Below are 26,860 nucleotides of genomic sequence, written 5' to 3'. Positions count from 1 at the left end.
AAACCTGACAGGTTTTCAAGAAATCACTCCTTTACGACACCTAAAACTTGTATAAAAAGAAAAGAATCTGCAACAATGTAGCCTTTTTTTCTCTTCATCGCACCAATCTTCTCGAGCTTCATCCATCAATCTTCAAATCCCACAGAACTTGCCCATTTTCAAGAATCAAGCCTTAGTTGTTATCAATATGAAGGTTCTCAACATTATTCTTGGTTTCACGGCGTCGGTCTCAGCAATTGATATCGGTCTCAGAAACTGGGGTAACTGTGACTCCCGCGGTGGAGGTTGGGTATGCACGAATTACAACCCCAACGTAAGTGTTCTTCACTGCTCATAAAGCCCGTCACTGGAAATCTCCTAACATGCCACCACAGGTATGTTGCGGTATCCCTTCCGGATCCGTCTCCAGTGTCGTATTCTACGCTGTCCCAACCAACTGGAATCTTGAAGTGAGAGGACATGAGGGTGGTAACTGCGCAAGAACGAGAACTACCGATTCTTTATTTGGCGGAACCGAAAAGTGCCTGAACTCAGGCCCGTACACCGGCGCAGGATATGGATTCCGCGGGAAGAAGAGGGGAACTGAGGAGGGCGCTTGTTCCCAGACAGTCGGCAAATGCACTTCTACAGTGATGCCAGATGTGCTGTTCCTTGGTGATGGACAGAAGTACAATATTGTCAATATGGACCAAGGTCTCATTGATGAATTGGCTGAGCTTGCGAACAACGGATCTGGTGTAGCAGATGTTCCAGAAGTCTTCAAGGCATTTGAGATTGCTGCCTAGAGGTCAATAGTTTTGTATGGTGGATGATAGATGGCTTGGACGAGAGGTATGGTGTGAGGTGGCATGTTGGTGTTGGAAGTCTTCCAGCCTTGCTAGTGAGTGCACGCGCTAGCAAAGTATTGGTCCGGTCTTTACTATTAGTTCCTGAGGCGTTTTGAATACAATCGAGCGTCTTGAGAGATCTTGTGACATCTTCCATAACACCAAGTAGTGACCTTTCCACAATTGAAGAAGTCGAGTTTATAACGCAAAGATTCCAGGGCTTCGAAGGAAGTTCCGATATATATGATTAAGGATAAATGTAGTATGAGGGCTTACAATACTTGGATAAAACTTTACCCTTTACCAAACTCATCGTAAGTCACAGTTCAGCTGGGTTTCATCTGCTTCCCGTGCGGTGTCCTCAGGCGTAGAGAACATATCCTAGTGCATCACAAGTAGCAGAAACTTCTTACCGTTACAGCACCAATGTACCATTATGGCCTGTTGAAACATTCACAATTTTCAATGTAACAGTGTTACTCTTCTTCGACTACTACTCTCGAAGAAAAAGTCCCAACGGCTCTTCTAAAGAGTTCATACCTAATCCAAAGAGCAAGTTTCCTGTCTGAAGAGTGGGAAATAGATTCGCGCTCATCCAGGATTAGTCCTAGAAGTGCTGCACACACTTGGTCTAAACACCTTCATTGGGTTTCAAAAGTAGTGATTGCTTCGTGGGTCTAAACTTATAGGCGGATGCTCGTCAGTCATCCCCAAGAGGAAGGATTCCATTGTTTTGATTTTCGCTAAGCGAGTCAGTCAGCCCGCGTGACAGCACCAACATCAAAACTCACATCCTGCTTTTGAAGCGAATTCCCAAATGGCATATTTCACACCCAAGAACATATTTGCCATGATATTAAAATCTTATTCTATTAGAAACGACAAGACTCCTGAATTCGAAGATCTGAGATGCGATCCGCTGCTCAGGCATCCACGATTTTGCCTTTCACACCATCGCCAAAGATGTTTGCTAGACGCCACAGACGCTAAGATTACGCCTGAAGGAAACAACGAACAAAAAGCAACTATCAATGCAATTCACTATTTCTCTTTCTGTAGAGTTGATTTCGCGTCTGCCTAAACCTTAGCTTAGCGGCGGCTGTCGTTAGAGAAGTATTTTAGAGTCTTCTCCTGCAACCGTTCTTCCGCTCAACAGCTACATCAACGATATCAGCGGTATCATACAATTACAACTCGATCTTTGCCTTGCTGTGCAAAGGTCAGAAGACAACGCCTTCATTGATTCTTCAGCAACCCTTCTCGACGAAACAACAGGTAAGTGGAGTCTTCTCCTCTTTTCACCTGCCCGTCTCCGACAATTTGAAGATTTCAGCTTACACAAAACAGCTCACTCACTCTTCACCTTAAACCTCGAATACCGCAAAGATGACACTCAACAATTGTATCATCTGCAACAACGCAGCGAACAAACGATGCAGCAATTGCAAATCTGCTGCATACTGCTCAACCAGATGTCAAGGAATCGACTACCCACTCCACAAGCTCCTCTGCTCAGAGATGACGTCTTTCCTCTCGAGCAACCCCCGCCCCAAGGACACGATCACGGAGACTCACAAGCTCGCCATCCTCTTCCCCGAGCACGGCACAATTCCCAAGCTCGTCTGGGCACGAAGCGAGACGTATAGCGAGGAGGAGGACGGCGATAAGGAGGTCTCGATCCACGTCGAAGAGCATGTCCCAGGAGCTACGGGCTGCGAGTACGTCTTCGCCAGTGGCTACAATCTTGAGATCTACATGAGCGACCATGCGGTGGGAACTTGCGGCCCAACAGAGAGCATCTATGCCTCAACATCAGGCTTCGATATCCCAGCTGGAAGATGGCTTGGCCCTGTCATTGTTGTCTGAGCCAAGCCAGATGACCCCGAGGATCGAGTGTCTGGCAACCAGACGTACGAAGATATCACGCTTGGTGATCTGCGTTTCGCGATTGATCACTTCGCCAGCGCCGCGAAGTTCTACGAGCATCCGGAAATGAATCGTGTCATTCTACTGGAGAACGGCTGGTGGGTGAAGGGTGTTAAGATCAGCTGTTCCGGAGATATGAAGATTCTTGGTAAAGCAGCATTTCGCGACGTGTACGTGCGACGCTCTCAAAAAGAGGGCCATCAAGACCCGGAATCGACCCGAAAGCTCCTCGACCATATGGTATCGGGCAGAAACGTACCACAGTTTGTGTGTCAAGTGTCCGCACACATGGGTTTCACGCTGCTTGTGAGCAAATGTGACTTTGAAGAAGAAGTCTTGGAGGCGTTCCACTCTGGCAAGATGCAATCACCTTTCGACAACATCAAAGTCCAAGAGCTTATGATGAATGCCAATCCTGCCGAGGAAAATCAATCATGGGGCTGGACTGATATCGATAGGTGGTGCCGAGGCAATGAGCCAACTGTGTTAGTAGTCCGCAAGGACGGAAAGCCAATCACAGCGAAACAGGTCGAGGTCTTCATCGCATACATCAGTGAAGTTTTGCAATGGGCCATGAAGCCAGACGAAAATGACTATGAATACGATGAGATGCAGAAGAAGTTTGCCAACAACGAAATCACTATCGACGAGCTTATGGAGTTTGAAGACAAGAATACGGAAGAGAACCGTCGCAAGGGCATTATCGAGAAGTACATGAAATCCGGCCGCTTTGAGAAATTTATTGAAATGTTCATGAAGGAAAAGCTTGCTGAGGGCGACACCACTTGGGCAAATGTCACTTCTCCTCGTGCGGATTGAATCAAGCCGGAAAGACAAGCACAAAAACATACCGGTGCGGGTTGCACTTTTATTTCTTTGCACAAGCATATCGAGAATGGTGATGGGTTTGTTCCTGAAGGCATTCTTCAATTTGCATCTCGGACGTGGTCCCATCGGAGGTTGAAATCGGAAGGTCAAGGCTTTGGGTTGTGGAATTTCGAATCGGAATCCCCACGTTCTTTATTTTTTCTTTTCCGTTCTGAAGGTATGTAAGTATTGAAGCAGTGGCGGATGCTAAGACGCAGTCGCGGCGGCCATACTTGACGATTCATACGCGGATATTAGCAGAGCATTTCTCAATTGAAGGAAGGCAACGCACAAGACAGGGCAGAGCAAATTAATGAATGAAATGACATACATATACTTACATTTCACCTTTCTGAATTGATCAAAGCTTGTATCTTGGAGACTTTCAGTGAGCTAGCTTCGAAGCTGCTTAGGGGCGAAAGCTAGCGAAGACGTCCTTCATACGCATGTACTCAACGGGCATATAGACTCCAAGTTGCCGACTCACAAAAGCACTTGTTGCATCCCATTTCGACATTCTACTACGTTCCATCTGTAGTACTTTCCGACCAAGCGTCGAAAATCTCCTGTCCTAGGCTGCTTGGTTCTGCTGCCAGTCAAGAAACGTCTGCCTCAGACCTCGCACAATCAAACCAAACCCCCCGTCAGGACTCTTCTCCAAAGCATCATTAGCGTCGCTTGCTTGCCTGCACAACAGTTCTCCACAACAGCCTCGATCACACCCGTCCCTAACCAGCAACTTTCCAGTAGCGAGATCCCAAAGTAGAAAGCCCCCTCTCAACGCACACAAGAGTGTCATCTCTCGTGGATCGCGCAAACACCCTGACAAATTCATCGGACTTGGATTATCTGGACCAAGCCGATCGTTGATTTTCTGCTTGAAATGCATCGAGACTTTTTTCTTCACGGCGTTTAAGCGGAGAAGTTCTTGAGGTTCCTGAGCGGCTAAGGAATGAGCGGAGGAGGGTACTTGAAAACTCAGGCCTAGAGACGTCTCTGCTCGAAGAGTGGTGGGGTACTGATAACATACTTCCCCGATAGAAGGTCCTGTGACAGGAATTGCTGGCTGGTCTGGCATTGGTGGAGCATTACTGGAACGGAAATCTTGGATACATTGGTTGGCGTCTGGCGGGCGGCCGATTGCAGAAAAATCGTGTCGTTGAAGAGTCGGCTTCGGAAGCAACAGGCTGGGATGAGTATTCAGAAGCTGTCCTGGGTTTTCGAAAATAGGTATTGTCCGTATGGGGGCGAAGGAGGCTCGTTCTCGGTATTTTTCAGTGACAAGCGACCTGGAATACCCAACAAGCGGTTCGCTGTTGCAGATGGGTAGCTTTGTAATATTTGGCTTAGAAATCCCGTGAGACGGTTCAAATTTCCTGGCCTCGTAGATGGCTTGAAGCAGGAATTGGACGAAGACGTTCTGCTCCTCGGCGCTTTTGAACACAGGATCATGCCGAAGGTTGGGGTGGTCTTGATCGTCTTTGCAGTAGTGGTACGGATTGGGCTGGAACATGTTGGATGATTTGTAATTGATAAGATATATTGATGTTCTTGGACATGTTGGTGAAGCTCAGATGTCTGATGGATCTGGAAAAGGGCGAGGGCAGATGGCGGCATGAGCGGGAAAGAAGTACCAGCAACATCGTGACAATGTGGTTTTAGGAAGGAAGGCACGCATAGAGATTACCTCCTTTGCTCTTGTCACTAGTTGAAGAGCAATTGAGTGTTAGGTCGGAGATACACGATACGCAACCAAGCTGAGAAGAGAAATTGAAAGAGTGCAACTTTTGCAGCTGGCCATGTTTTTCCACAGCGACTACCTGTCGGTAGACTCAAAGTCGTTTTTTCGGACGAGGATAGAGCCCGCTACCGAACATGTCTGTCACGGGCTTGCATATGAATGGAATGGGTTCTGATGTAAGATGTTCATATGGCTCGTGAGGCGGTGCTCTGATCCCGAGGTAGCTTTGAAATAGGAGGAAGAGCCAGCGTACTGGGCTTGGCGCCCTCCGAAACCCAGCCTCCACACAAACAAACAAAACACTACAAGAATCTTGAAAATACAAATATCACCACACCAATATAAGCCCGATCCCGAAAATAGTCGGCGTCCGATCTGGCGGGTTTGTGGGAATCAATGTACTCAGTGTTGATATTGTTCACTAAGAAGACATCGACATGAAACTCGTCAAAATGATGAGGTTGATTTGACCCAACCAAGTGCAGGGCGTCCGGTCAGGCACAACACACTCGTGCAGCATCGTAGACGATCCAGGCAACCAGGAACAGCCTCACAAATTGAAGCACGTCGTGATAGGTATGCAATGCACTGCCAGCTGGGCAGCGAGACATGGTCTGGGTACAAGCCACTGGCCACTACAATTGTAATTTACTTGGGAAAGTGGTGGGCTGTTTGGTGATGCAATGAGATATTTCTGATATTGGGCTTTGATAATATTGGGGCTTGATATGGAGGTGAAAGGTGAGATGGTGGTGGGTTCAGTCGTTTGCAACAGTTTGTGAAGTCAAGGCTGAGTCAGCGAGTCCGGTCAGCTTAATATTCAGGATGGGGCTTGGCGGGTGATACTAATACATCATCGTTCATCAAGGCTAAACTTTATCGCAGATCTAAATTTTGTAGCTAATCTCAAGGATGCTTCCCGTATGCAATTTACTTAGGTAGAGACTTTGAGGATAAATTGTGTAATTAAGGATTTACATCTGTATTAAAAAGCAGTAAACGATCTGTTTCCTTGGACGTCAATACTAGGATAGATAGAAGTGCTGTCTCACTCACTCGTCTCCATATCTACCCCTCCATACAGGTTTGCCCCTCATCATGTCCTGGAACAGTCTCAAGACTTCAACAACATTTAAATGACACCTACCAGCCCAACAACCAATCTACCCCTTTTGGTAGTCTAGCGGCTAGATAAATATCTGGCCATCTAATTCCGCCATCCCGCGCGCCGGATCTGCAGGCTTTCATTCTACTCTCCCGAGTCTCGAGTCTCCTCCCCCTGTTCTAGACGATTTTAGTCGCCGTGCCAGCGCCAACAGCCAATTGCACGTTTCTCGTTAGACGTCTCCAGTCGTCGCCGTCACCTTTACAGTACAAAACAAGCCCGATGCGACTCGCTACCAGCCCATTGCATCTGGCTATCCTCTCCTCTCCTCTTCCGCGTCGCGATTTCAGCTGCAGACCTTCTTGTATATTTTTCATTTCGAGTGCTTATCGAACTGCTGTCAGACAGCTGGTGGCGAGAAGCTTAGTCTATCGTGTCTACAAATACTTTCGGACTTTACGCTTTTGTATCGAAGAAAGCGCCGCAGTATTGCCATCGCAGCCAGCCAGCGCCTAGTTCTTGAGTGCAGGTTCAGGTTAGGTTCCGCTCACCATTCGCCTTGGTGATTACGGCATATCTCCCCGACCTGGCCAAGCGTCTGGTCGAGTCGATTTAGATCAACATCAGGATTCTGTGCCCGAGTGCCTTTCAGTGCGCCAGAGCAAGGAAAGGAGAGGAAAGGTGAAAAGAAGAAGAAGAAGTTTTGTGTTGTCAGGTTCAATTTGCAGTGGCATATCCAGTTCCAGTTCCATTTCCTGATCTGCCGCCAATCCAATCCCACGCCATACCAGGAGAGTTGCGCCGGGGGGACCGAATACTTTCCGCGCCCGCGCGTCATAGGTAACCTTACGGTCTGGTCTGTATTGGAGTCGAGAAACAGTGCAGTGCAGTGCAGCGCAGCGCAGCGCAGCGTAGACCAGACGGTAGCAGGTCGGATAGCCTCAGCCCTCCCCATCAAAGTCTCCTCCTTCCGCTGCGACATTTATCTATCTGCCCTCACATCTCGAGATACCTGCCGCAACTAGGCCAGACCAGACCAGACCAGACCACACCAGACGTTCCTTCGCGCCTGGAGCAGCTGCAGCCCGCAATACCCTCCCCCGATTTTCATATTGACTCGCATCAGAAGGAAAGGCAGTTCCCCCTCCAGCCGACAAACCCCCCCCAACCCAAACCCAAGGAAGGACCCCGCCTCGCCAAAACCAAACCAAACCAAACACCACGGGCACCGCACCGCACCGCACCTCAAGATGAACGGATCGTCGATAAAAGAAGCCGCCATTAAAAAGGCCAAATCCGTCGCAAACTCTGCCAATGGAGGAGGGAACCAAGTCAACAAGAAGCGCAAGAAGGAGCTGAAGCCCATAATTACGACAGAGGCTCAGCAGCACGATGCTGAGGGAGGCCCGATAGCCATGGCATCGAATCAAGAGTCTGCAGGGTAAGTCACTCTTCGATTCACCTCTTCTTTGACTTCTACACTACTTATACCTACGACCCTGCCACCCTGCGACCCAGATCTATCAACCACCATCTTCCAACGCCCTGCTGTGCTCTGCGCAAGCATTTCCTCAGCATCGTTGCCATCAAGATGACCCAGTTCAACATTCTCCACAACCATCTCCACAATGTCGTCGCTGCTCAAAAACTTGCTAACCACAACCAATAATGGCAATAGATCCGCTGGCGCATCGAACTCGAGCTCCAACTCCAAATCAGCAGCCATGAACAACAATCGCTCGCCTTCCTCGTCGTCGCGGGAAGAAGCCGCCGAGACGACTGCCGACGAAGAAGATTCCGAGGATTACTGCAAGGGCGGCTATCATCCCGTCCAGGTCGGCGAGCAATTCAAGGATGGGAAATACACCGTGGTTCGCAAGTTAGGCTGGGGGCACTTCTCGACCGTCTGGCTATCAAGAGATAATGTTACTGGGAAGCATGTGGCGTTGAAGGTGGTACGGTCTGCCGCGCATTACACCGAAACGGCCATAGACGAAATCAAGCTGCTCAACAAGATAGTCGCCGCCAAACCTGATCACCCAGGACGGAAGCACGTCGTCAGTCTGCTAGACTCTTTTGAACACAAAGGACCTAATGGCACACACGTCTGCATGGTCTTTGAGGTTTTGGGTGAGAATTTACTGGGCTTGATTAAGCGGTGGAATCATCGTGGGATCCCGATGCCTTTGGTTAAGCAGATCGCCAAGCAAGTTCTTCTCGGCCTGGATTATTTACACAGAGAGTGCGGCATTATACATACAGATTTGAAGCCGGAGAACGTGTTGATTGAAATTGGAGATGTGGAACAGATCGTCAAGACATACGTCAAGGAGGAACCAAAGAAGGAGAATAAGGAAGAGAACCCAAATGGACGAAGAAGACGTCGGACACTTATCACTGGCAGCCAGCCTTTACCAAGTCCATTGAACGCTACATTCAACCATGCAGATTTGATGAGATTTCCAGGTAGTTCTACCAATTCTCATACAAGTCTGAACCAGATGATGCACGAAGGTAATCCATCTCCCGTCAAGGACGCGAGCGTTGCCCCCGATGAAGAGCCAGTCGTAATGAGTGGTGCTATAGGAGGTTCCAAAGACCCATCCGCCCGGGCGAAGAGTGAAAAGGAGGACGAGGAAAAGCACAAGCAACGAGAGAAGACTGCGTAGGTTCAACCCCGCTTAATGAGGGGTCCCAACTAATGGAAAGATAGTGACATCCTCACCCGCGAAGTTTCTGGTATTTCCCTGGATAAATCCTCATCACAAGAGAAGAAGAAAGAAGAGCCGACTGGTTATGAAAAGATATCGGTAAAGATTGCAGATTTGGGTAATGCGTGTTGGACAGGACATCACTTCACAAACGATATTCAAACAAGACAGTATAGATCACCGGAGGTAATTTTGGGATCGAAATGGGGTGCCAGTACTGATGTTTGGAGTATGGCTGCTATGGTACTTCCCCATGTCTTATCACAATTACGTCAATTACTAACAAAACTCTACAGGTTTTTGAGTTAATCACAGGCGACTACCTTTTCGACCCACAATCCGGCACTAAATACGGCAAAGACGACGACCACATCGCCCAAATAATCGAGCTCCTCGGCCCCTTCCCCAAATCCCTCTGCATGTCTGGCAAATGGTCACAAGAGATCTTCAACCGCAAAGGCGAGCTCCGCAACATCCACCGCCTACGCCACTGGGCACTGCCCGACGTCCTCAAGGAGAAGTACCACTTCAAAGACGAGGAGGCCCGCAAGGTCGCTGATTTCTTAACACCCATGTTAGAGCTCACACCAGAGAAGAGAGCTAATGCTGGTGGGATGGCGGGCGCTGAGTGGTTGGAGGATACGGTTGGTATGAAGGGCGTTAGAATTCCGGGACTGGAGGTTGGGAGTAGAGGGGAGGGGATTGAGGGGTGGGCTTGTGAGGTTAAGAAGCGGTGATTTGCGTGATTGGGTGATTGGGTGGGGGTGATGGGTGGGGGAGGGAGTATCGTACCGTACCATTACTGTCAGCGTCAGCGTCAACATCAACACCCGTCCTCTGAGCTACCCTTTTTACATATCTGCCTCCCCACCTCTCTATTCCACGTTTACTTACTCACTCACCTACGCACTCATTCGCTAAGTCATGGTTCATACATTCTCTCTCTCTCTCTCTCTCATATGCATTTGGTGGATGGATGGATGGATGGTTGGTCGGTTGGGCTGGCATGGCTTTGGATTCGGCCCCGTATGTATGTATGTATCTACCTATCGTCTTCACGTCTCCGATACCTGGTCCTTCGTTGTTTGGTTTGTGCAGGTGATCGGGCAGGGAGGTTGGTTTGGGAGGCCAGCTATTTAGTTTGGGAGGATGGATTGGCTTCGAAGGCATGGTGAGGAGACATTGCAAGGTCTTGAAAGTCTGGGTTTTCTGTGGATAGGAAAGAAAGAAAGAAAGAAAGCGTGTCTTTTGGTGTGTGTGTATGTGTCTGTTTGTGCCTGAGCTTGTCTGTGCGTGTGGTCGCGGTCGTTGTGGTATAGGTATGGAAGGTTCGGGATGGGATTGGGGAGACGGGAGGGGATAGGGTGGAGCGATGAGATAGATAGAAGCAAGCGAACAAACAAGAAAAACCCAGCGAAGGAGTGAAAAGCAAGTAAAGACAGATAAATAAGTGTCAAGCAAATAAGCAGTCGATTATTCAAGGAATTTTTTTAGACTGTCGAGGAGAGAGAGAACTCTGGTTTTTGTAGTGTATGGTTTTCTTGTGAGAGGCGAAGTTGAGGTGTGAGATTGAGGCGTGTGATGAGTTTTGTGATGGTGATTACGCTGTATAATGTGAGAAGAGAAAAATAGGATAGGTTCATAAGGCTGTTTTGATGTCGGATAATAGACGCAATATTACCATGAGTGGGTTGTGCCATACCACACCACACTACAGTACAATACAGTACAACATTTCCTTGTTGGGGTCGTTTACGACCAGCTGTGTCACACACCCCCTCCAGTATCTACTTTACTATCAGCTCAGTTGGAAAACTTTGGAACTGGAGTGGAACGGCTCGCGCCGATGCGACGTCGGTGTGGAAGTGGAGGCGGTGGAGCAAGTACAGTGTCCATACGGATATCGTATATTTATTCCTGATTGCATCTAGAGTTTAGGATTTGAGTATCGATGGGTAGATTGCAGGTGTATGTAGGTCAATAGGCAATTAGAAGCAACTCCGCTGAAGGAAAGAGGTGAAATGTAACGTGCTGGAATTTCGAGCAATGAGTAGGAAGGAGGATTGTAAGGAGACAGAAGACATTGATTCGCTAGAAGAGCGGACGAAAAAGTGCTGTATCTTTGCTGTATTCAATTCCTCGTATACTGGACATATCCGAACATTGGAAGTCCTGGGGGTACCTATGTGTGTACCCTATGTATTGGTACAGTTGACCCCAATCAATGCTCCTCCGATCCTCTCTCCCAGTAGAACCTCCAACCAAGAACGCCAAAGCATGCAGTACCAAATCAAAACACCAAAACGAAACAAGCAAGAATATCAACGCCATCAACCACTTCCTCAGTGGCTCAAAAGTCACTGCTGAATCGCTCCCTCATTCCATTAAATACCGATCTCCCTTACTCGGGCTCCTATTCCCTTTACTCGGACTTCTCTGACCGGGCGTCTGACTCGGCATGATTTGCTGGTACGTCTGGCCACCGTAAATATCGTAACCCATGGCATTGTGCTGGGGCGTCTGAGGAGGGTTTCCCCATTGGAAGGGCGTGGGTGGCTGTTGTTGGGGGTAGAAAGGTGGTGCAGTGGGCATATTGTGGTGGTTCGTCTTGGAGCGGAAGGTGCTGAAGGCGAGGTTGTTGATGAGGATACAGACTGTGACGATCATGACGACGAAGATCTGAAATGTGTTAGTGATAAACTCTAGTAAAGAGCAGGTGAAGATGTGGGTGGCAGTGGATCTAGGGTTTGATTTGAGAAGACTTACCATGGCTTTATAGCTTATAGGCTCGATGAAGCTATTGAAGATCTGGGCGAATGTGTGGGCACTGACTTGAGCTCTACCGATACTGTTCGGGTCCCTATTCATACAGTGCTCCCAGTTGTCGCATGGGACTTGAAGAGCTGGTAGTCGCATATCGGCGCCGCACTTGTTGACAACGAACTCCTGGGCACATTTGGCTATCTCAGCAAGCACAAGGGCTCGTTCCTTCTCAGAAGCCTTGTCAACGTCTGCTCGTACTGTCATCCAGAAAGAGTAGATTCCGAAGATGGTCAAGGCAGCGATGAAACCGTTAACGCCGAGTTGTGCATAGTATGAAAGAACATTCGGAAGATTGGGATGCGATTCGATATAGTTGAAGATAGAGGCAAACCAGCCCGGTTGAGCAGGCTCTGGCTTCGAATGCTTACTGCTTCGACTTCTTGGACGAGTCTCGCTGTCTTCAGATTCCGAATCCGATCCATCTCGGTGTCCTCTAATTAAAGCATAGTCTCGTTCCATCCGCTTTCTCTTCCGTACCTTCTGTACGATCGCATTTGCATATTTGCCTCTTCGCTGATCTGCTCTGCCAGGACTGTTTCCCAGAAAGCCTGCCCCGTATCTGCCAAATATAGGTTGTCTCACAGTGCCGCTGGAGAAAGTCATGGTTTGGCTCTGCTTTGGGAAGTCGGGAGTGTCTTCTGCATCTGCGTTGTCTGCAGGCGATGACTCTGCGCCGGAAACTTCTGAGAAGAGGTCTTGATCGAAAGGTTTGCGTGGGGTAGTAAATGAAGGGTTGCGAAATGGCGGCGCAGGTGTAGATGATGCTCCCATGAAGGAGTTTGTTGGTTTTGGAGATTCGAATCCACCTATCCAGTCGTCAGCATCTGCGATTTGGGATGTTGCGACCTAGAACTTACGATTGGGTCCTCGTGGAAATGGTGATTTGGGATCAGTCGGTCCAGAAGTTTGCCATTCCCAGTCCATAGGACTTTCGTGTGATCGCTTTGACTGGGGATTACCGAACATAATTTGTGTGGTTTGTATTTGCGATCGTAGAAGCTGATGTGGATGCAAGTTTAAAGGTGAACTTGGTTTATCAACCGGTCTCTGTTTACTTGGACAAAAACAAGCGGGGAAGGCGGCCGCATTGCGCGGCTGAACTAGCGCGAAACTTTAATTGCTAGGGGAGAGCCAGTGAGCTCAAGTTTGACAGGCCCAACTAGAAATATCCAGACGTCTGCAGCTCTACCGCAACCTCCCCAACTCTAGCAACACCTGGTGCACCTACGCTCTTGCGACATAATCCAGAAGTCTCAAGATGTCTGACGAAGAACGCGACACGCCTCCGCCCCCAGCGGCGGACCCTGATCTCGATATGGACAACGAGGACAATGATAATTCCGACAACGAATCCGAACTTAGTGAGGTCGATGAAGCCGAATTCGCAGAATTCGATCCTACTACCGTTGCTCTCGAAGATAGACCCTTGGTAGGAATCGACGAGGACGTTGCGCGAACACTCAAGGCTGGAAAGAGGAAACGCGCAGACAAAGAGGGCGATGGCAAGAAGCCCAAGGAAGCAAAACGCGACAAGAAGAAGCGAGCTCGTCGCGACGATGATGAAGATCCAGATGGACAGGTTCTAGACGGGAAGAGAACGAAGAAGCCAAAGAGTGTGCGATCGGATAGAGAGAAGGGTGACAAGCCGAGGGAGCGAAGACCACCTACGCCTGAGAATGAGGAGAATTTGACTCCGGATGAGAGACGGCGTAGAGCGCTGGACAAGGCTATGGATGCTGCCCTCAAGAATCCCAACAAGAGAAGACGTAAGAAGGATGAAGTGGTACGTCAGGGTGTTCGGACAGCGTAATAAATGACGATAGTTACTAATTGCTACAGGATCTCGAGGAGGCATTCGATGATGAGATTGCGGCTTTGAAGATCAGGATGGAGCAAGCCTGCGAAGCTGACAACTCTGCTCGTGAACAAGGACAACCTGCACTACAAAAACTTAAGATGTTGCCCGAGGTGGTAGCCCTGCTCAACCGCAATACCGTCCAACATTCGATTGTTGACCCAGACACCAACTTTCTCCAATCCGTCAAGTTCTTCCTCGAACCCTTGAATGACGGCAGTCTTCCAGCATACAACATCCAAAGAGATCTTTTTGCCGCTCTCACTAAGTTACCCATCGAGAAGGAGGCCTTGCTCAGTAGTGGTATTGGCAAGGTGGTTCTATACTACACGAAGAGCAAGAAGCCGGAGATTGGAATCAAGAGAACCGCGGAGAGATTACTTGGAGAATGGTCACGACCAATTCTTAAGCGCAGTGACGACTACAAGAAGCGTAAAGTCGTTACTAAGGAGTTTGATCATCAGTATGTTTCTATTTATGATAAAACTCCATTTACTAACTTATATACAGAGCTGCTGCACTTGCCCATCGCCCGTCCGGTACTCAATCATCTCAGATAGCCCCATCGCAGCGTATCTCGCTTTCTCAAAAGGAGCTCGAGCGAGAACGTGTTCTTGCACAACCCAACAGGAGCACTCGAGCCAGAGTGGAGAGCGGAAACACCAGTTATACCATTGCGCCAAAGAGCACCTTCGATGCAAGCAAGGGTCTGGATCCTTCTTCCAGACCTATCGGTGCTGGAGGTATGGAAGCCTTCAGAAAGATGACAGCCAAGCAGGGCAAAAAGCGGTCTTGATCTGGGTGGGGGATATCTTCAGCATGTGTTATCATTGGATTTCTTCGAGATTGCCAATATCTTCAGACTAGCATCGAATTTGTTGCCTCGTAGTCGGGGCATACGGCGTGGATTGCATTTCAGCGAGGAGTTTTGCGGTAGAAAAGATTATTGCAGTCATTATGTGCGAAGCTGTATACGGCAGTTTTTTTCGGGGTTCGTGAGAGGCAGAGAAGTGACTGTAGTCGATCGCCGTTGGTCTCTGACCCTCAACTGGAGATCAGATAGGGATACCAGACTCCTACCAGTATTACTTCATGTCTCGAGTCCAGGTAAGCATTGAGGTCAATGTTTGTCTTTCTGTCCATTCCACTTCTCACCAGATTGCATCGTTGTGGGCTGTTTACATTTACTGCTGCCTGTTACGTGTTTGAGTAAGTCGGCTCTGGTTATTCAGGAGAGCACGTCATAGCATGTGGGGATGCAATGCAGAGATATGAGACTCCAAGAAAATGTAAGGAGAACTCTGATTGCCCTTACACTGGCATCTAGAATGAGCTTAATGAGGAGTGACTTCATTGTCCTCTTACCCTCAACTAGAGAGCGATCTTGCTTGCCAAAAGTCCACCGACAGCTCCATTGGTGCTTCTATGCTAATCACTTTACTTGCATTGCCGTCTTTGTACTTAACATGTTACACAAGGGATGGCATGTCTTCCTATACCATGGCAAACAGAAATCCTTTCAGGCTAACATAGATAATTGCAGCGTTGGTCAGGGATGCTTCGCGTGCTGATCAAAATACAGCACTCGGGTGTCTCCCTATTTCATCATAAGCTCTGCTTGCCCGCATTTATTTATTTCTGGATTAATTAGCCTTAAAAAAGTCTGTTGTGGCCGATATAAGTGGGCAACATGAACCCCACACCCCCGCGCTGAAACAGCTCAAAAGGGAAATTTACGACTGATAACAGGAGAGCCAGACTGTTGGAAGTCGGAACCTCCAAGCTAAGCTCCCTCGCTTGATTTCATCGCGGTTGGCAGGCCAATGATCCTTCAAACCCCGTGTTAGGCTGACACAGCCGCATTGAGCACCTGTCAAGGCAACCGTTTAAAGTTACTGCTCATTCGTTCCTTTTTGTTTACTTTTGGAGTTTTGATGCATTTGCCACGCGTTTGTGTTATGTTAGCGTAGCATTCTGCATATATGTTGTTCCAAGCAGGAAGTTAAGTGCTTGTTTGTTTGAGTGCTTTCATATATACTTTGCGTGGTTCCCGTCCTCTTCTGCATAGTTCAAGCAGAAAGGTTCCCAGCAAATTATATCTATTAAATCCCCGGAGAGAAAGAAACACACATCACCACCATTTCCAAGATGGCTGGAAACACTGCATATCACCGCTTGCCTGAGGATAACCGTCCATCACTCGATTCCACCGGAGAAGATGAACGACTTCTCGATCCGAGAGATGACAACCGCGATGACAATCCAACAACTCCAAAGCAGAAACAGTTCAAATACTGCTTTCACCCAACCCTAATCTTCCGTTTCGTCTCTTTCGTCCTCTACCTCAGCGCAGCCATCACATTCCTGGTTTCCCACCGTTCTTCGGCTCTTCCCGCCATTATATTCGGCTTTCTCGCCCTTGGAAGACAGGCTCTCGTAACCCTGCACCACCTCTTGACCCGATTCATCCGCGTGAGAATTAGGATCGAGCTTAGAGAAGGCCGGTCTTCAATCAATGCGAAGCCAAAGAAGAAGACACCTACTTGGCACCTCCCCGGAATCATTTCGGTGGCGATCGATTTGATACTGGCGATTGTGGTAATTGCCACTACTGCCGCCGTCAATCATCAATCCACGTGGTACTATGGTGATGTCTTGGGTGGGAAAATTGTCGCTTTCATTGCTGCGTAAGTCATCGTGGTCTTTCGGTTTTCCGCGTGTGAAATGTCGTTAGGCTAATCATTTCAACCAGTGCACTCCATATTATCTCGGCCGCTGATCTGGGCCAGCCAAGCAGACTCACCATCTCTGGCAAGTTGACGTTTGACAAGAAGGACGATGATGACAATGAGGATGGCAATCCCCCACAGCTACCGATCTATCGGGATGTTGAAGCTACAGGCGCTGGCCAGGTTGGAGTTCATAGCCGAAAGACTGGGGCTGATTCTCCACCGGGTATCATCTAAAGGGCATGAAGCAGACGGAGATCTGATTCTAAGAAATCCAGATGATGGCTTATTGGAGCCATCTGGGGAGAGAATCCATTTTCGGTCTGTAGTATCGTAAATCGGTGACTTGCAACATCTAGCTATTCCTTATGATGGCGGAAATGTGTTGAGGTTGGAGTCATTTGGTTGGAATGGAAAGCCTCTGTGAGGTGTTTGAATTGTATAGAAGCATTATGCAGGTCGGGGCGTTAATGTTAAAGATTATGTTGGAACTGGCGAAGTGGGCTGTTTTCCGAATATGCATGTGCTTGACTTTATTGCAGCCAGACGGCGTGTTTGAGTCCTGGTCGAAAGCAGACAGACGATAATCATGCTGGTCCAACGCCTTCTAAGTCTGTCGTTACTGTCTAGTTGCTAGTTTCTATGGACTTGAGATCCCTTTGATTCGCTATTTAGAGGGTGCATATTTAGATTCCTAATTTTAGGTAAGTAATTTCTACTAGCCCACTTCGAATGCGTTTTGACGTTGTTGAGAATTGCTGACATTCGGTCACGAGTATAATTAATACACGCCAGGCACAAACCTCTTCGTTTTCTGATGCCAAACCTCCCACTCCTTACCAAAGGTCTCCTTCAACATCTTCTCCTCATCCGCAACTCTAACACTTGCAGCATAAACCGCCGCAGCAGCCAAGCCGCACCCAACAACACTCCACCACGCACTCTTCGCGACCCCCTCACTCAGCCAGCATCCCGCCAAGCCATCCGGTCTCTCAAACAAAAGCACATTGGCCACCGCAACGATGACATTGGCAGTATACGACGGGTGCTGTACATAGGCGTATAATCCGGTCGTGACCAGTTTCTGCGGCTTGGCGAGCTTGAATGTGAAATTCTTGCCAAGTTGTGCAAATGCAAGGAGGCGCATGGGCGCAAAGACAATGATCAAGGCTAAGCAGATTGCCGAGTGTCGCGTCCAGGTGAACAATGACAGGTTCATGCTGGCAGGATTGGGACATAGGATGTAAGATGGGGAGACTGGGTTGAGGACAAGCATCGCGTGGTGCACACCAACGAGGACAACGCTAAGGCGACGAACAAGGATGAATGTTGGACTAGTGAACGGTGTGATACGGTCTGGGACAGCAGAACTGGGATTTTTATTTGGAGGTGTAAAACATTGGAGGCTCAGGTAGCTGGCCAGGAGAGTGGTGAGCGCATAAAGGATTGTGGGGAGGTCCGGAACTTCCATCGTGATGGAAATTGGTACAGTTTGGTTCTGCTTCAAGGTTAGCTGTTGACATGAAGTGTGAATAGTCTATGGTGTATTTTTACTATGCTTGGAATGTCTTGAAGGATGCTTTTCAACGTGATGTGAGTTGGAGATGGAAGGCTGATTTATATGGTAACAAAATTGTACTTGGCAGGCTTGGTGGGGCCAGACACTCGCTTCCTTCCCCTGATTAGAGTGTGGCGGAGTCTCCTCGCAATCCCCGTAACTGACCAAAGAAGATACTTGGGCCGCTACTCCTATCATTGCACAAGTTAAGGCCAGACTTCATATCAATTGTTTGGGACACCCTTTTGGAGGCGTGTGGCCAGGCTCCACATGTAGCCAGCCTACAGCCTTCATTGTTTTGTTTTACACAGTAAGCGAGACTTCAAGATCTCAGTACTTACACACGTCCTAAAACTAAACCGACAAATTTGACATCACTGTCCTTCATAATTTGCCTCTTATCATTTGAATATGCATCACAATAACCCATCTCGTTGTTGTTCCATCATCCGGCTCTTGAGAGTGCGTATCACACAACGTCCTTGGTTTCTTGTCCTACTGGAATCAGAACTGTATCAAGGATATGTATACTGCTGAAAGCTTCACTAGGCTAAACCACAGGAGCAAATACCGATCGATACTGGACTTAGGGAAGTCCAGTCAGTGTGGAGGGAGAACTGAAAAACATTGATCTTCTTAGTGAGGAAAAGGCTTGGCAAACATGAATTGGGAACGCAACGTGATACGTAATTACATGAATAGTACCCAAATAGAAGCCTCGAGTTCCAGAGCATTCCCACGATATATCCGGTGCGAGGGGTCTGAATCGTTGTTATTGAATGTTTACATAGGCTCACCATAACGTGACTAGAGTAAAAGCCGAGGTCAGCCTTACAGTACATTCCACATCCCTGCAAAAGTGTGTACAGTAATGGCGGGAAGCACCCGCGATGACATGTACCTTGGAAGTCAACATCACCTCATGCTCGCATCACTCCACCTACGTCCTTAAATCCACAACAGCGATTACTGGCCCTCGATTTCACGCAAAAAGGTACATGCAACAAATAAGATCTGAACTCTCAGCCTAATTGAAGCTTCCAATCACAGATCAACAGGACTATTCCTGGTCAAGATTATCAACCATTCACAAAGGCGCCACAACTACCAGGTTATTGCGACGGTCAAGGATAGTATTTCCCGGCCGTAATGTCTGGAATCACCTCATATTTGGTCAACGCATTATCGTCTGTTGTCTTTGGACCATCACAAAACAATATGGACCCCGCCACCTCATTCTATGAGGCCGACAGATACGTTCCAAGCATCGAAGATGTCATTGCTACGAAAGATACCCTGTTCGAGAGATTCAAGCTTCCGATAGAGCTCATAGACACAATTATCGACTTTGCAGAATATTTCCCACGCACGACAATGTGCCGCACGGGAGGAGAGCTCCATGTTCGATCTGGTGGATCAGGTTTGGGGGGACACTCCGAGAATCGATTTCTAGTAAGTCCTACATCCCAGGGCAGGGACTTCGTGCTAACTGCTGCGTAGTTGAGATCCTTCCCTTTGGGATATGTCCCTAAGAAGAACTTACCTAACACCTGCTCCATGAACACGAGGAGTCAAGCTTACCCCACCATACCTGCCACTCCATGGCAAGACTCCTCGGGACTTCCTCGCGACATTACGGAAGATATGATGGAGCGGTGGGCGCTCGAGAGTCGAATACGGGGAGAGCATCCATGCCGCAAGATTGTCTTCACACTCGTCAGCCATGATCAGGGATGGGGAGGCGAGGGAAACCAGAAGGGAACATACAAAGGCTCCTATACCTGGTTTGATGTTGGAAAGGAAAGGATACATCTTTCCCAAGACAGTGCGTTGTTTCATTCGAGTTGAGCAACATGAAACCGGTTGCTAAAAGTTTGCAGAATCAACGATTACTTCTGAGAAGCCAGAAACGTTTCCTACTATGTTACCTGAACACGGCTCCTCATCATGGACCAAGGATAATCAGCCACTAGCCTGCACAGTCGAGACCATCCAACCAAGTGCTCATTCATCTATCCCAAATCGTTTCGAGTTCCCTCTCAACCCGACTTGGGACCATCTTCAGAAAAATCGGACAGCTACTAAGGAAGCCGAAGAATACCAGATTGTCTGGTCCTGCGATGACAACGTTGATCCGAACTCATTGGAAGGCAAGGCTTTGGAGAATCAAGGAAGAGGGAGGAATACTGCAAATGGACAGTTTGTGAGAGACTTGAAGGTTGGGGATATTGTCACTGTCTGGGGAAAGGCCCGGTTTCCGGGCTGGGTCAACATGATTGAGACTGTACGGATTGATGTTTACTGGCGGGTTTGAGAACACATTACTGTCACGACCCATCAATGCATGATCCTGATGACAATTTGAGTTGAAGTTATTGTTAAGTGAAAATCCAAAGAGATCAAACGCCGCTAGCCTGACGCTGGACTGATATGGGATGATTACAAAGACATTCTTCAAAAGATATAGATACTGATTCGGAACTAAACAGTCTAATTACATTTTCTCCTCCTATCTAAAGATACATCCGCTTCTTCTGAGTTGTACTCCTCCTTGGATCTGATGACGGAGGAGCACGAGCACTAATACTTTCCCTTGCGGAAGTAATTGGCTTCTCCATATCTGTCGCAGCAGCTTTTCGAGACCTGCGGAAAGACGTGGTCGTTGAATTTCCGGGACTCGATGTCTGTGCAGCCTTCTTCGTCGCTTCCTTACTTGATAGCCAAGATGACCCATCACACGCTAGATCCGTCTTGATGACAAAGGAGAGGAAATCCGAGGGAGAGGAAGTAGAGGGCTTGATGGGGTTCTTCTTCCTTATCGTCGATATTCCAGCAGTCCCTCCTTCCAGATTCTCAAGAGTGGATATACCGCGACTTGTACTCGAGCTTGGCAGGACAGTCGTTGTGCTGATTTTCGTCACGGTCGTCGTGACCATAATCGTGCTAGGGTTCGTATCTATACCTCCATCATGCTCATGTGGATACACATCGCTGAGATGGCCATACATGAACGACAGTATGACCAAGCCTAGTAGCGGGTATCGAAGATAGCTTAATGCTGAATCAATGACGCGGAACGCGGCGATGAGAGCACGTAAAGGAAGGGTATAGAGTGATTTGAAGGTGTTGTGTGTAGAGAGACCTATTTCCTGGAGGGCCCATCTCTCCCTCAAGGATTCTGAAGTGATATCTGGGGGATCTGGGTAGCAGTTAGTTTATGAAGTGTAGAAATGCACCGGGGTAGATGGGAAGGCGTGGAAGGTACCGTATACGGAAGGTTTGTTCTCTTTGACTGGAAGCAAAGGCTGGGAATCAGGATCATCGATGTTTACTACACTCTTGCGATGTTTACGATTAGTGATAGCCGTCGTGTCTTTTCCTGTCGTAATTGCTGCCATGTTTGCGAGACGTGCGTGTATCAGCGTTGATCACTTCGGCGCGGCTATGTCTTGATAATCAAAACTCAATCTATTTTGGTAGGAGAAGTCCTGTCTTGAACAAAGAGATCTCTTAAAGCTCTGGTCTAACATTTTCAGGGGTTGTATAAAGAGGTAGCGGGTATTAGAGAAAGGTAATCTGGGCGGCTTCGCGAAACAACAAAGAACAAACTTGCACTGCCACTTCGACAGGAAATGCATGTGACATACATGATTCCATTGCTCTCACTAGGTCATTCCAGCTTCTTGAAATAGACCAGTGCGGAGACATCTATTTTCTGCTGGCAAACCCTCAGCCATGCCTTCACATTCCCACCATGAATCAATCGACGTACCCGTAGCAAGTAAATACCTTAGCTATATTCTCTCACTCTCAACACGTTTGTTTTGGGGTTTGGAGTGTAAGGGATCAATTGTTACTTATCTGATGATGAAATTCTCGAACAGCGCCAGCAAGAATGACAGCACGAGCGTATTTGACAACAGCTATCAACAGTCTGGACAACTTATCAACGAAATTTTTTTTTCATAGAGTAGTTTCAGGCACACAGGCTTGCGGCATTCCTAGGTGGCCAAAATGTTGAAAGGGTTCTCCGTCAAGAAACAATAGGCCTAGTATTGCCGGACACGCCCCCACTGTTCCATGTCTTCCCGAGGTAGGCACTGGCACTGAAGAAATGCTCTCTGGAAGTCGCTGCTTTGATAGAGAGAGTGACTTGCTTCTAAGTTGATAAATATTGGTGAATAGTAAAGAGAAAGTCAGGTTTTAGGTCCTTGGATCCCGAAATAAAGTGATAGCAACAAATGTGCCAAGAGTAAGTTAAGAAGCGAATTCGCTAAAGTGGATGTGGACAAACATTATATATTATTCGATCATGTGGTACTTACAGCGCTATTCAGATGATTTAAAACTACCGCCCCTGCCCCCAAACACCCAGACATTACCCCTCGTAAGGATTTGATGGCTCTACCTGCCAATCCAGTTCATCCTGTAGCATACAACCCAGCCCCTCAAACCCATTTGTACATGCAATTGTCTCCTTTGGCATAAGCCCAACCTAACCATCTCATAGTTCATGTAACTTGTCCATATCCAACCTCCTCTCTTAACACGCTCCTAGATCATGCTAGGAAACCTCTCCCTAGTTGCTAACGGGCTCGGCGTCGGCGTCACAACCTCCACAATCGTCGCTCCAACCCTCAGCGGTGCTGGCCTCCTAACAGCCACCTCTCTCATAACCGGTCCATTTCCGCTCTGCACTCCCATATTAACACCCAGATAGCGTGGAGCTCCAACATTGACGCCCTGCACTACACTCGTCGCACTAGCTCTCTGTGCCAGGATCGATTGGCGATAATATGCATCGTAGAAATCACTGACGCTGACTTGTGATGTGTCGCTTTCACTCCTGCCTCTGCCGGGTTTCACATCTAGAGGAGGTAGTTCTATCTGTGGGGGCTTGGAAGGTATCTTAGGAATCGGAGGAGTTTCAGTCTCGTCATCGAAATAACTGCTGTTGCGCGAAGAGACCGATGAGATAGAAGAGTTGGGCGAGTGGTGTATAGCGTTGGAGTTTGAGAACGGCGACTCACGCGGGTGGTGGAAGTCGACTTTGCGGCCTTGTACAGACCCTTCTCGAGTTCGATTTGACGATGTGGGATCGTAGTGCATTTGATCGCGGTCGCGACTTCGCCTATTCCTGATGGAGTCGGAAGACGGCATGCGGCTGTGGCGACGGATAGAATCTCGCGTGCGAGTTAGACTGTGAGATGATGCCGAGCGTTTCTGGGAGGCAGAGGTTGATCTTGATCGACTCCTGCTGCCGGCGTTAGGCAGTGCAGAGATGGAGCTAGAGCGTGTTCGGGAGTGTTGAGACGGAAGAGGGTCTTTATTGAATTCTAGGATGGAGGTCCTAGTGCTGTACATGCTTGAGGCGGCAATACTGTGTCCACGACTTCGTGATTTGACAGCTATAGCCGAGGACTCCCGTGCATGTGATGGTTGGAAGATCGAAACTCGCTGCACGGTAACAACAGAATCGCGAATTATTGGTTCCAAAGGCTTCAAGCCATCGTTGCAATAGATTGGCCCTGGAAATGTCGGCGACGTAGGATCCCATTGCTCGGGAGGAACAGTACTCTGAACAGGTGACGTCGGACTCCAGTGTCTCGTATCTTGAGGAAAATCGCCATGCTCAGTGGCCACTATTTGAGGGGTGAGATCATTCAGTGGTACTGCACGTGGAGATGAATTTCCAATTCCATCCCTGGGACCGCGTCTTGAAGATGGTCGGTCGTGATCATCATTCGTAGGGAAAATGGACCGTGAACCTGCTCGAGCAGCTCGAGATGGCATTGGGTGGGCCACAGGAGGAAAGACTGAGAACAACGGAGTCCTGGGGCCTCGTGATGGCTGTCGAACTGGCGGAGGAGCTTTGATTGAGGATGCATTTGTACTTACGATCGATGCAGTCTCTGATTTGACATGCCGTACGGAATTGCTTGGCGAAGGTACAAAGAGGCCGATCTTCTCGATCTCACCTGGAAACTGCAGTTTTGGAAGATAAGAAGTTGGCCTTTCCTTTGGAGTCGATGGCCGACTGAAATGAACATCCAGAGGTGACACCCAGGTCGGTGCTTCTGTTTCTTCAAAGGTCCCAGTCGTTGGTGAGACGCTCTTGAAAGACTTGTGGGACCGTGGGGACGGCAAGGGTGGAATATATGATCCGCCGATACCACCAACGCCGGATGGGCTGTGGCTTATCCTACCATTAAGCTCAGCACTTGAAGGTTGAAGACTCAGCGGCGATGGTTTGCGCTTCGTATGATTAAGACTGGAAGGTGCAAGGCTTTGTGGAAGCGAAAGCATGCTGCTTGATGCCGAATGACCTCCTTGATATCCTGCTTTACCCCAGTCCATAAGTTTCGTTTCGGGGGCCAAGATGTAGGATGGTGTGGGAGACGTAGGTCTCGATTGCGAGACGCCGCCGAAATATCCATGCTCAATTGCCCTGACTCCGAACAGATCTCCTTCTCCCACACCTCTCGTAACCAACTTCTCCTTGTCAGATCTCAAAGATGCTTCCAGCTCCGCTTTCTTCGTGTTTTTCCTCAGTCTTCAAAAGTCAGTGTAATTCTTGGTTACAAGATATTATACATACTTCCTCTTATTCCAAGCAAGTTTTATGAAACCCGCGATAAATGCCGCTCCAATAAGGCATGCTAACACAATGCTGAGGACAGTTAGTTAGCATTCTTCTTCGTCTCGATCGGGCATGTTAGAGCCTACCCGAATTTGTTTCCCATACTCATACTCCCAAAGGCGCCCATGGTGAAATAGCTTAAGTCAGGCCAGACCCAATACCAACGTAAATCATACAGTGTCGACCCAATCAAGAGGTCAGATAAAGTGACCAAGACTGCTCTGATGCACTGCACAGTCAAAGACCAGATGAAATAGACAGGTTGACCAAATGACTGATGTCTTTCTGCTTTCGAGCCAGTTCTATACCAAGACCAACTCAGCCGCACAGACAATGTTTGTGCTCCCCGCAAAAGGTCGGGTTCTCCTCCGTTTCGAACTGTCTGTTTGGGAATAGGATTGATTCGTGTTTCGAGAACGGAAGGGCGTATCGTTCAGACGGGGAGGGAGGTCGGTGCGAAATAACGTCTTAATGGATGAGGCGCGAATGTTCAAAAGTCCACAACAGCTGAAGCTGCGCCATCCGCTTAAGGTCGACCACACTGGTGGGAGAAGGCAATGATAACAATGATAGCGGGGTAGAAACTCGTCTGAGCATGGGCGTTTAATGCAAACGACAGGATGTATCTCAGGAGATACTGCAAAATTTCAAAAAGCTGCAACAAAATAACAGGAAACGACGATGAGGGGAATGAATGGAAGAGGGGAGGAAAGTGGGAGATCTGGACTTCATCGTGTCTTCCAGCTGAAGGCCTAAGACTAGCCTTGCTCGGAGAAAATGGAAGACCTGGCGCCGTCGATATTTCAGGTAGCCGGACGCTGCTGAATTGAATCCCACTCCCTCTGGTCATGCCCCTTGGCATTCGATTTCCTCCCAGATGGCGGCCATCGTGGAAGGAAGGAGTTGGTTCATTAGGCCTGCATAGGGACGGCCTACTCCAACCCCTTGGACACCGGACTTTTCTGCAGCCCATGCTGGGTACTACATGCGGAGAGGTTACAGAAGCGCTAGATTATTCCTGGAAAGGTGTGGCACTTGCTCTGAACCTTTAACGCCTCCAAACAAAAGGGGTCGTTGGCGTGGTCGAGAGATATTTCGGGGCGTTGGAAACGGGATGGGACGGTACCTACCGCGCGTGGAATATTTGGTACTGACGTGCCGCTCGCTGCTGGTGGTGAGCCCAACTGTGTAACAGTTTTCAGTCCGTAGAGGGCTGGAGTCTCGGATGCCTACGAAAACAGCACCGACATGAGAGTGCTTGAGGGAGAGGTGTTCTCTTCCCGGCCACAGAGCGAAGCGGATAAAGGGAGAGTGAGGTGAGGCTGTTATTGGTTTCAAGCGAGCAATTTTGATACCGACGCCTCGTTCAAAGCGCCAGCCGCTAAATCAAATCTCGTCAGGAACAGGTTTAGCGTCTATCAATCGAGGGATAGCTGCGATTCTTAAATAGACCCCACCCCTGATCAAAGATCGCCGCGATTTTCGCTTCAGCCCGCCTTCGGGGATGTTTTGGAGCACGTTTTCTGCTGTATTCGTTTCGAATCAACAAAAGCGGCTGGGAAAGACGGCTTCTCTTGGTGTTGATGTTTGGACGAGTGTGAGCTTGCGATTTGGCGATGTGCCCGCTTTAACCTTACTGACTCAAGAGTCAAGATTCTGCAGCGGCTTGGGTAATCTCCCGATAGATGTCCTTCATCCCGTCTTTATGCAGAGCTTATGCAACTCGATATCGAATCCTCCAACCAACATTTACCTCGTCATTGACGTCAAGTGACGTTGGCGTTGCTCGTGACCGATCTTTTCAAACCCTCCTTGTGATATCAAGTGATACCAACGTACTGAGGAACAGCGGTTAAGTGTTGTCTCTGGCTGTTTTCGTGTCAAGCTTTCCCTTGCAAAACAACTACAACAAGGTAAAATTCCCCAGGAACCTCTTCCCGTTACATCTCTTTCACCTTTTGGGGGTATTCCGAACCTTTCTTTTCCATCTCTTTATGTTTGTCTTCAGAATTGCTTGGATTTTGCGATGCCAAATCCGGATCCGGGGGTGGGCACCCCTCCTGCATTTACCCCCCGCA

At 48.5% G+C, this 26,860-nt stretch overlaps 12 protein-coding genes across 13 annotated transcripts; 7 read left to right on the top strand and 5 right to left on the bottom strand.

Moving 5' to 3' along the window:
* Positions 1-187: 187 nt before the first annotated feature.
* ONS95_004347 (uncharacterized protein) lies at positions 188-785 on the top strand (the record flags this gene model as incomplete). The annotated part of the gene is made up of 2 exons (XM_058497707.1): positions 188-313; positions 375-785. The coding sequence occupies 2 exons, from the start codon at positions 188-190 to the stop codon at positions 783-785; spliced, it is 537 nt and encodes a 178-aa protein (XP_058352433.1).
* A 1,428-nt stretch (positions 786-2,213) lies between these two features.
* On the top strand, positions 2,214-2,693 carry ONS95_004346 (uncharacterized protein; the record flags this gene model as incomplete). Its single annotated transcript, XM_058497706.1, has 1 exon — positions 2,214-2,693. The coding sequence occupies one exon, from the start codon at positions 2,214-2,216 to the stop codon at positions 2,691-2,693; it is 480 nt and encodes a 159-aa protein (XP_058352432.1).
* A 126-nt stretch (positions 2,694-2,819) lies between these two features.
* ONS95_004345 (uncharacterized protein) lies at positions 2,820-3,572 on the top strand (the record flags this gene model as incomplete). Its single annotated transcript, XM_058497705.1, has 1 exon — positions 2,820-3,572. The coding sequence occupies one exon, from the start codon at positions 2,820-2,822 to the stop codon at positions 3,570-3,572; it is 753 nt and encodes a 250-aa protein (XP_058352431.1).
* Positions 3,573-4,191: 619 nt separating this feature from the next.
* ONS95_004344 (uncharacterized protein) lies at positions 4,192-5,133 on the bottom strand (the record flags this gene model as incomplete). Its single annotated transcript, XM_058497704.1, has 1 exon — positions 4,192-5,133. One exon carries the CDS (start codon positions 5,131-5,133, stop codon positions 4,192-4,194), a length of 942 nt encoding a protein of 313 aa, XP_058352430.1.
* A 1,090-nt stretch (positions 5,134-6,223) lies between these two features.
* Positions 6,224-9,926, top strand: DSK1 (serine/threonine protein kinase, CMGC group). Of its 2 annotated transcripts, XM_058497702.1 has the most exons (5): positions 6,224-7,907; positions 8,145-8,980; positions 9,053-9,131; positions 9,180-9,420; positions 9,474-9,926. In XM_058497702.1, exons 1-5 carry the CDS (start codon positions 7,717-7,719, stop codon positions 9,912-9,914), a joined length of 1,788 nt encoding a protein of 595 aa, XP_058352428.1. In that variant the 5' UTR covers positions 6,224-7,716; the 3' UTR covers positions 9,915-9,926. The 2 variants fall into 2 exon arrangements, with proteins under 2 accessions (XP_058352428.1, XP_058352429.1); XM_058497703.1 differs by having other exon boundaries at positions 6,224-9,131.
* Positions 9,927-11,193: 1,267 nt separating this feature from the next.
* ONS95_004342 (uncharacterized protein) lies at positions 11,194-13,015 on the bottom strand. Its single transcript, XM_058497701.1, has 3 exons — positions 12,858-13,015; positions 11,944-12,806; positions 11,194-11,856 (listed from the first exon to the last, which is right to left on the bottom strand). Exons 1-3 carry the CDS (start codon positions 12,964-12,966, stop codon positions 11,554-11,556), a joined length of 1,275 nt encoding a protein of 424 aa, XP_058352427.1. The 5' UTR covers positions 12,967-13,015; the 3' UTR covers positions 11,194-11,553.
* Positions 13,016-13,258: 243 nt separating this feature from the next.
* Positions 13,259-14,651, top strand: IWS1 (Transcription factor iws1; the record flags this gene model as incomplete). The annotated part of the gene is made up of 3 exons (XM_058497700.1): positions 13,259-13,783; positions 13,840-14,318; positions 14,366-14,651. The coding sequence occupies 3 exons, from the start codon at positions 13,259-13,261 to the stop codon at positions 14,649-14,651; spliced, it is 1,290 nt and encodes a 429-aa protein (XP_058352426.1).
* Positions 14,652-16,003: 1,352 nt separating this feature from the next.
* Positions 16,004-16,821, top strand: ONS95_004340 (uncharacterized protein; the record flags this gene model as incomplete). The annotated part of the gene is made up of 2 exons (XM_058497699.1): positions 16,004-16,542; positions 16,608-16,821. 2 exons carry the CDS (start codon positions 16,004-16,006, stop codon positions 16,819-16,821), a joined length of 753 nt encoding a protein of 250 aa, XP_058352425.1.
* A 544-nt stretch (positions 16,822-17,365) lies between these two features.
* On the bottom strand, positions 17,366-18,924 carry ONS95_004339 (uncharacterized protein; the record flags this gene model as incomplete). Its single annotated transcript, XM_058497698.1, has 2 exons — positions 18,139-18,924; positions 17,366-18,082 (listed from the first exon to the last, which is right to left on the bottom strand). Exon 2 carries the CDS (start codon positions 18,053-18,055, stop codon positions 17,366-17,368), a length of 690 nt encoding a protein of 229 aa, XP_058352424.1. The 5' UTR covers positions 18,056-18,082; positions 18,139-18,924.
* Positions 18,925-19,019: 95 nt separating this feature from the next.
* On the top strand, positions 19,020-21,581 carry ONS95_004338 (uncharacterized protein). Its single transcript, XM_058497697.1, has 3 exons — positions 19,020-19,594; positions 19,643-19,967; positions 20,023-21,581. The coding sequence occupies exons 1-3, from the start codon at positions 19,292-19,294 to the stop codon at positions 20,454-20,456; spliced, it is 1,062 nt and encodes a 353-aa protein (XP_058352422.1). The 5' UTR covers positions 19,020-19,291; the 3' UTR covers positions 20,457-21,581.
* Positions 20,656-21,540, bottom strand: ONS95_004337 (uncharacterized protein; the record flags this gene model as incomplete). Its single annotated transcript, XM_058497696.1, has 2 exons — positions 20,656-21,341; positions 21,408-21,540. 2 exons carry the CDS (start codon positions 21,538-21,540, stop codon positions 20,656-20,658), a joined length of 819 nt encoding a protein of 272 aa, XP_058352423.1.
* An 845-nt stretch (positions 21,582-22,426) lies between the features above and the next one.
* On the bottom strand, positions 22,427-26,044 carry ONS95_004336 (uncharacterized protein). Its single transcript, XM_058497695.1, has 4 exons — positions 25,913-26,044; positions 24,869-25,763; positions 24,741-24,812; positions 22,427-24,695 (listed from the first exon to the last, which is right to left on the bottom strand). The coding sequence occupies exons 2-4, from the start codon at positions 24,907-24,909 to the stop codon at positions 22,697-22,699; spliced, it is 2,112 nt and encodes a 703-aa protein (XP_058352421.1). The 5' UTR covers positions 24,910-25,763; positions 25,913-26,044; the 3' UTR covers positions 22,427-22,696.
* Between the last annotated feature and the right edge of the window lie 816 nt (positions 26,045-26,860).

This window comes from Cadophora gregata (assembly GCF_030347475.1).
Source record: "Cadophora gregata isolate MNR1 chromosome Unknown scaffold_14, whole genome shotgun sequence".
Taxonomy (NCBI): Eukaryota; Fungi; Ascomycota; class Leotiomycetes; order Helotiales; family Ploettnerulaceae; genus Cadophora; species Cadophora gregata.
Note: the sequence above shows the minus strand (reverse complement) of the source record. Positions and strands in the feature narration are given on the sequence as shown.

Excerpts from the sequence above, each read along its gene's own strand:
- DSK1 (XM_058497702.1), top strand. The coding sequence starts at position 7,717 with ATGAACGGATCGTCGATAAAAGAAGCCGCCATTAAAAAGGCCAAATCC. Across the intron at positions 8,981-9,052 it reads GAACCAGATGATGCACGAAG|GAGGTTCCAAAGACCCATCC; the intron begins GTAATCCATCTC and ends GTGGTGCTATAG. Across the intron at positions 9,421-9,473 it reads TTTGGAGTATGGCTGCTATG|GTTTTTGAGTTAATCACAGG; the intron begins GTACTTCCCCAT and ends AAAACTCTACAG.
- ONS95_004342 (XM_058497701.1), bottom strand. The coding sequence starts at position 12,966 with ATGTTCGGTAATCCCCAGTCAAAGCGATCACACGAAAGTCCTATGGAC. Across the intron at positions 12,807-12,857 it reads ATTTCCACGAGGACCCAATC|GTGGATTCGAATCTCCAAAA; the intron begins GTAAGTTCTAGG and ends ACGACTGGATAG. Across the intron at positions 11,857-11,943 it reads CTATAAGCTATAAAGCCATG|ATCTTCGTCGTCATGATCGT; the intron begins GTAAGTCTTCTC and ends AACACATTTCAG.
- ONS95_004338 (XM_058497697.1), top strand. The coding sequence starts at position 19,292 with ATGTCTGGAATCACCTCATATTTGGTCAACGCATTATCGTCTGTTGTC. Across the intron at positions 19,595-19,642 it reads ACTCCGAGAATCGATTTCTA|TTGAGATCCTTCCCTTTGGG; the intron begins GTAAGTCCTACA and ends ACTGCTGCGTAG. Across the intron at positions 19,968-20,022 it reads GATACATCTTTCCCAAGACA|AATCAACGATTACTTCTGAG; the intron begins GTGCGTTGTTTC and ends AAAAGTTTGCAG.
- ONS95_004336 (XM_058497695.1), bottom strand. The coding sequence starts at position 24,909 with ATGGGCGCCTTTGGGAGTATGAGTATGGGAAACAAATTCGG. Across the intron at positions 24,813-24,868 it reads AGTATGGGAAACAAATTCGG|CATTGTGTTAGCATGCCTTA; the intron begins GTAGGCTCTAAC and ends AACTGTCCTCAG. Across the intron at positions 24,696-24,740 it reads CTTGCTTGGAATAAGAGGAA|ACTGAGGAAAAACACGAAGA; the intron begins GTATGTATAATA and ends TGACTTTTGAAG.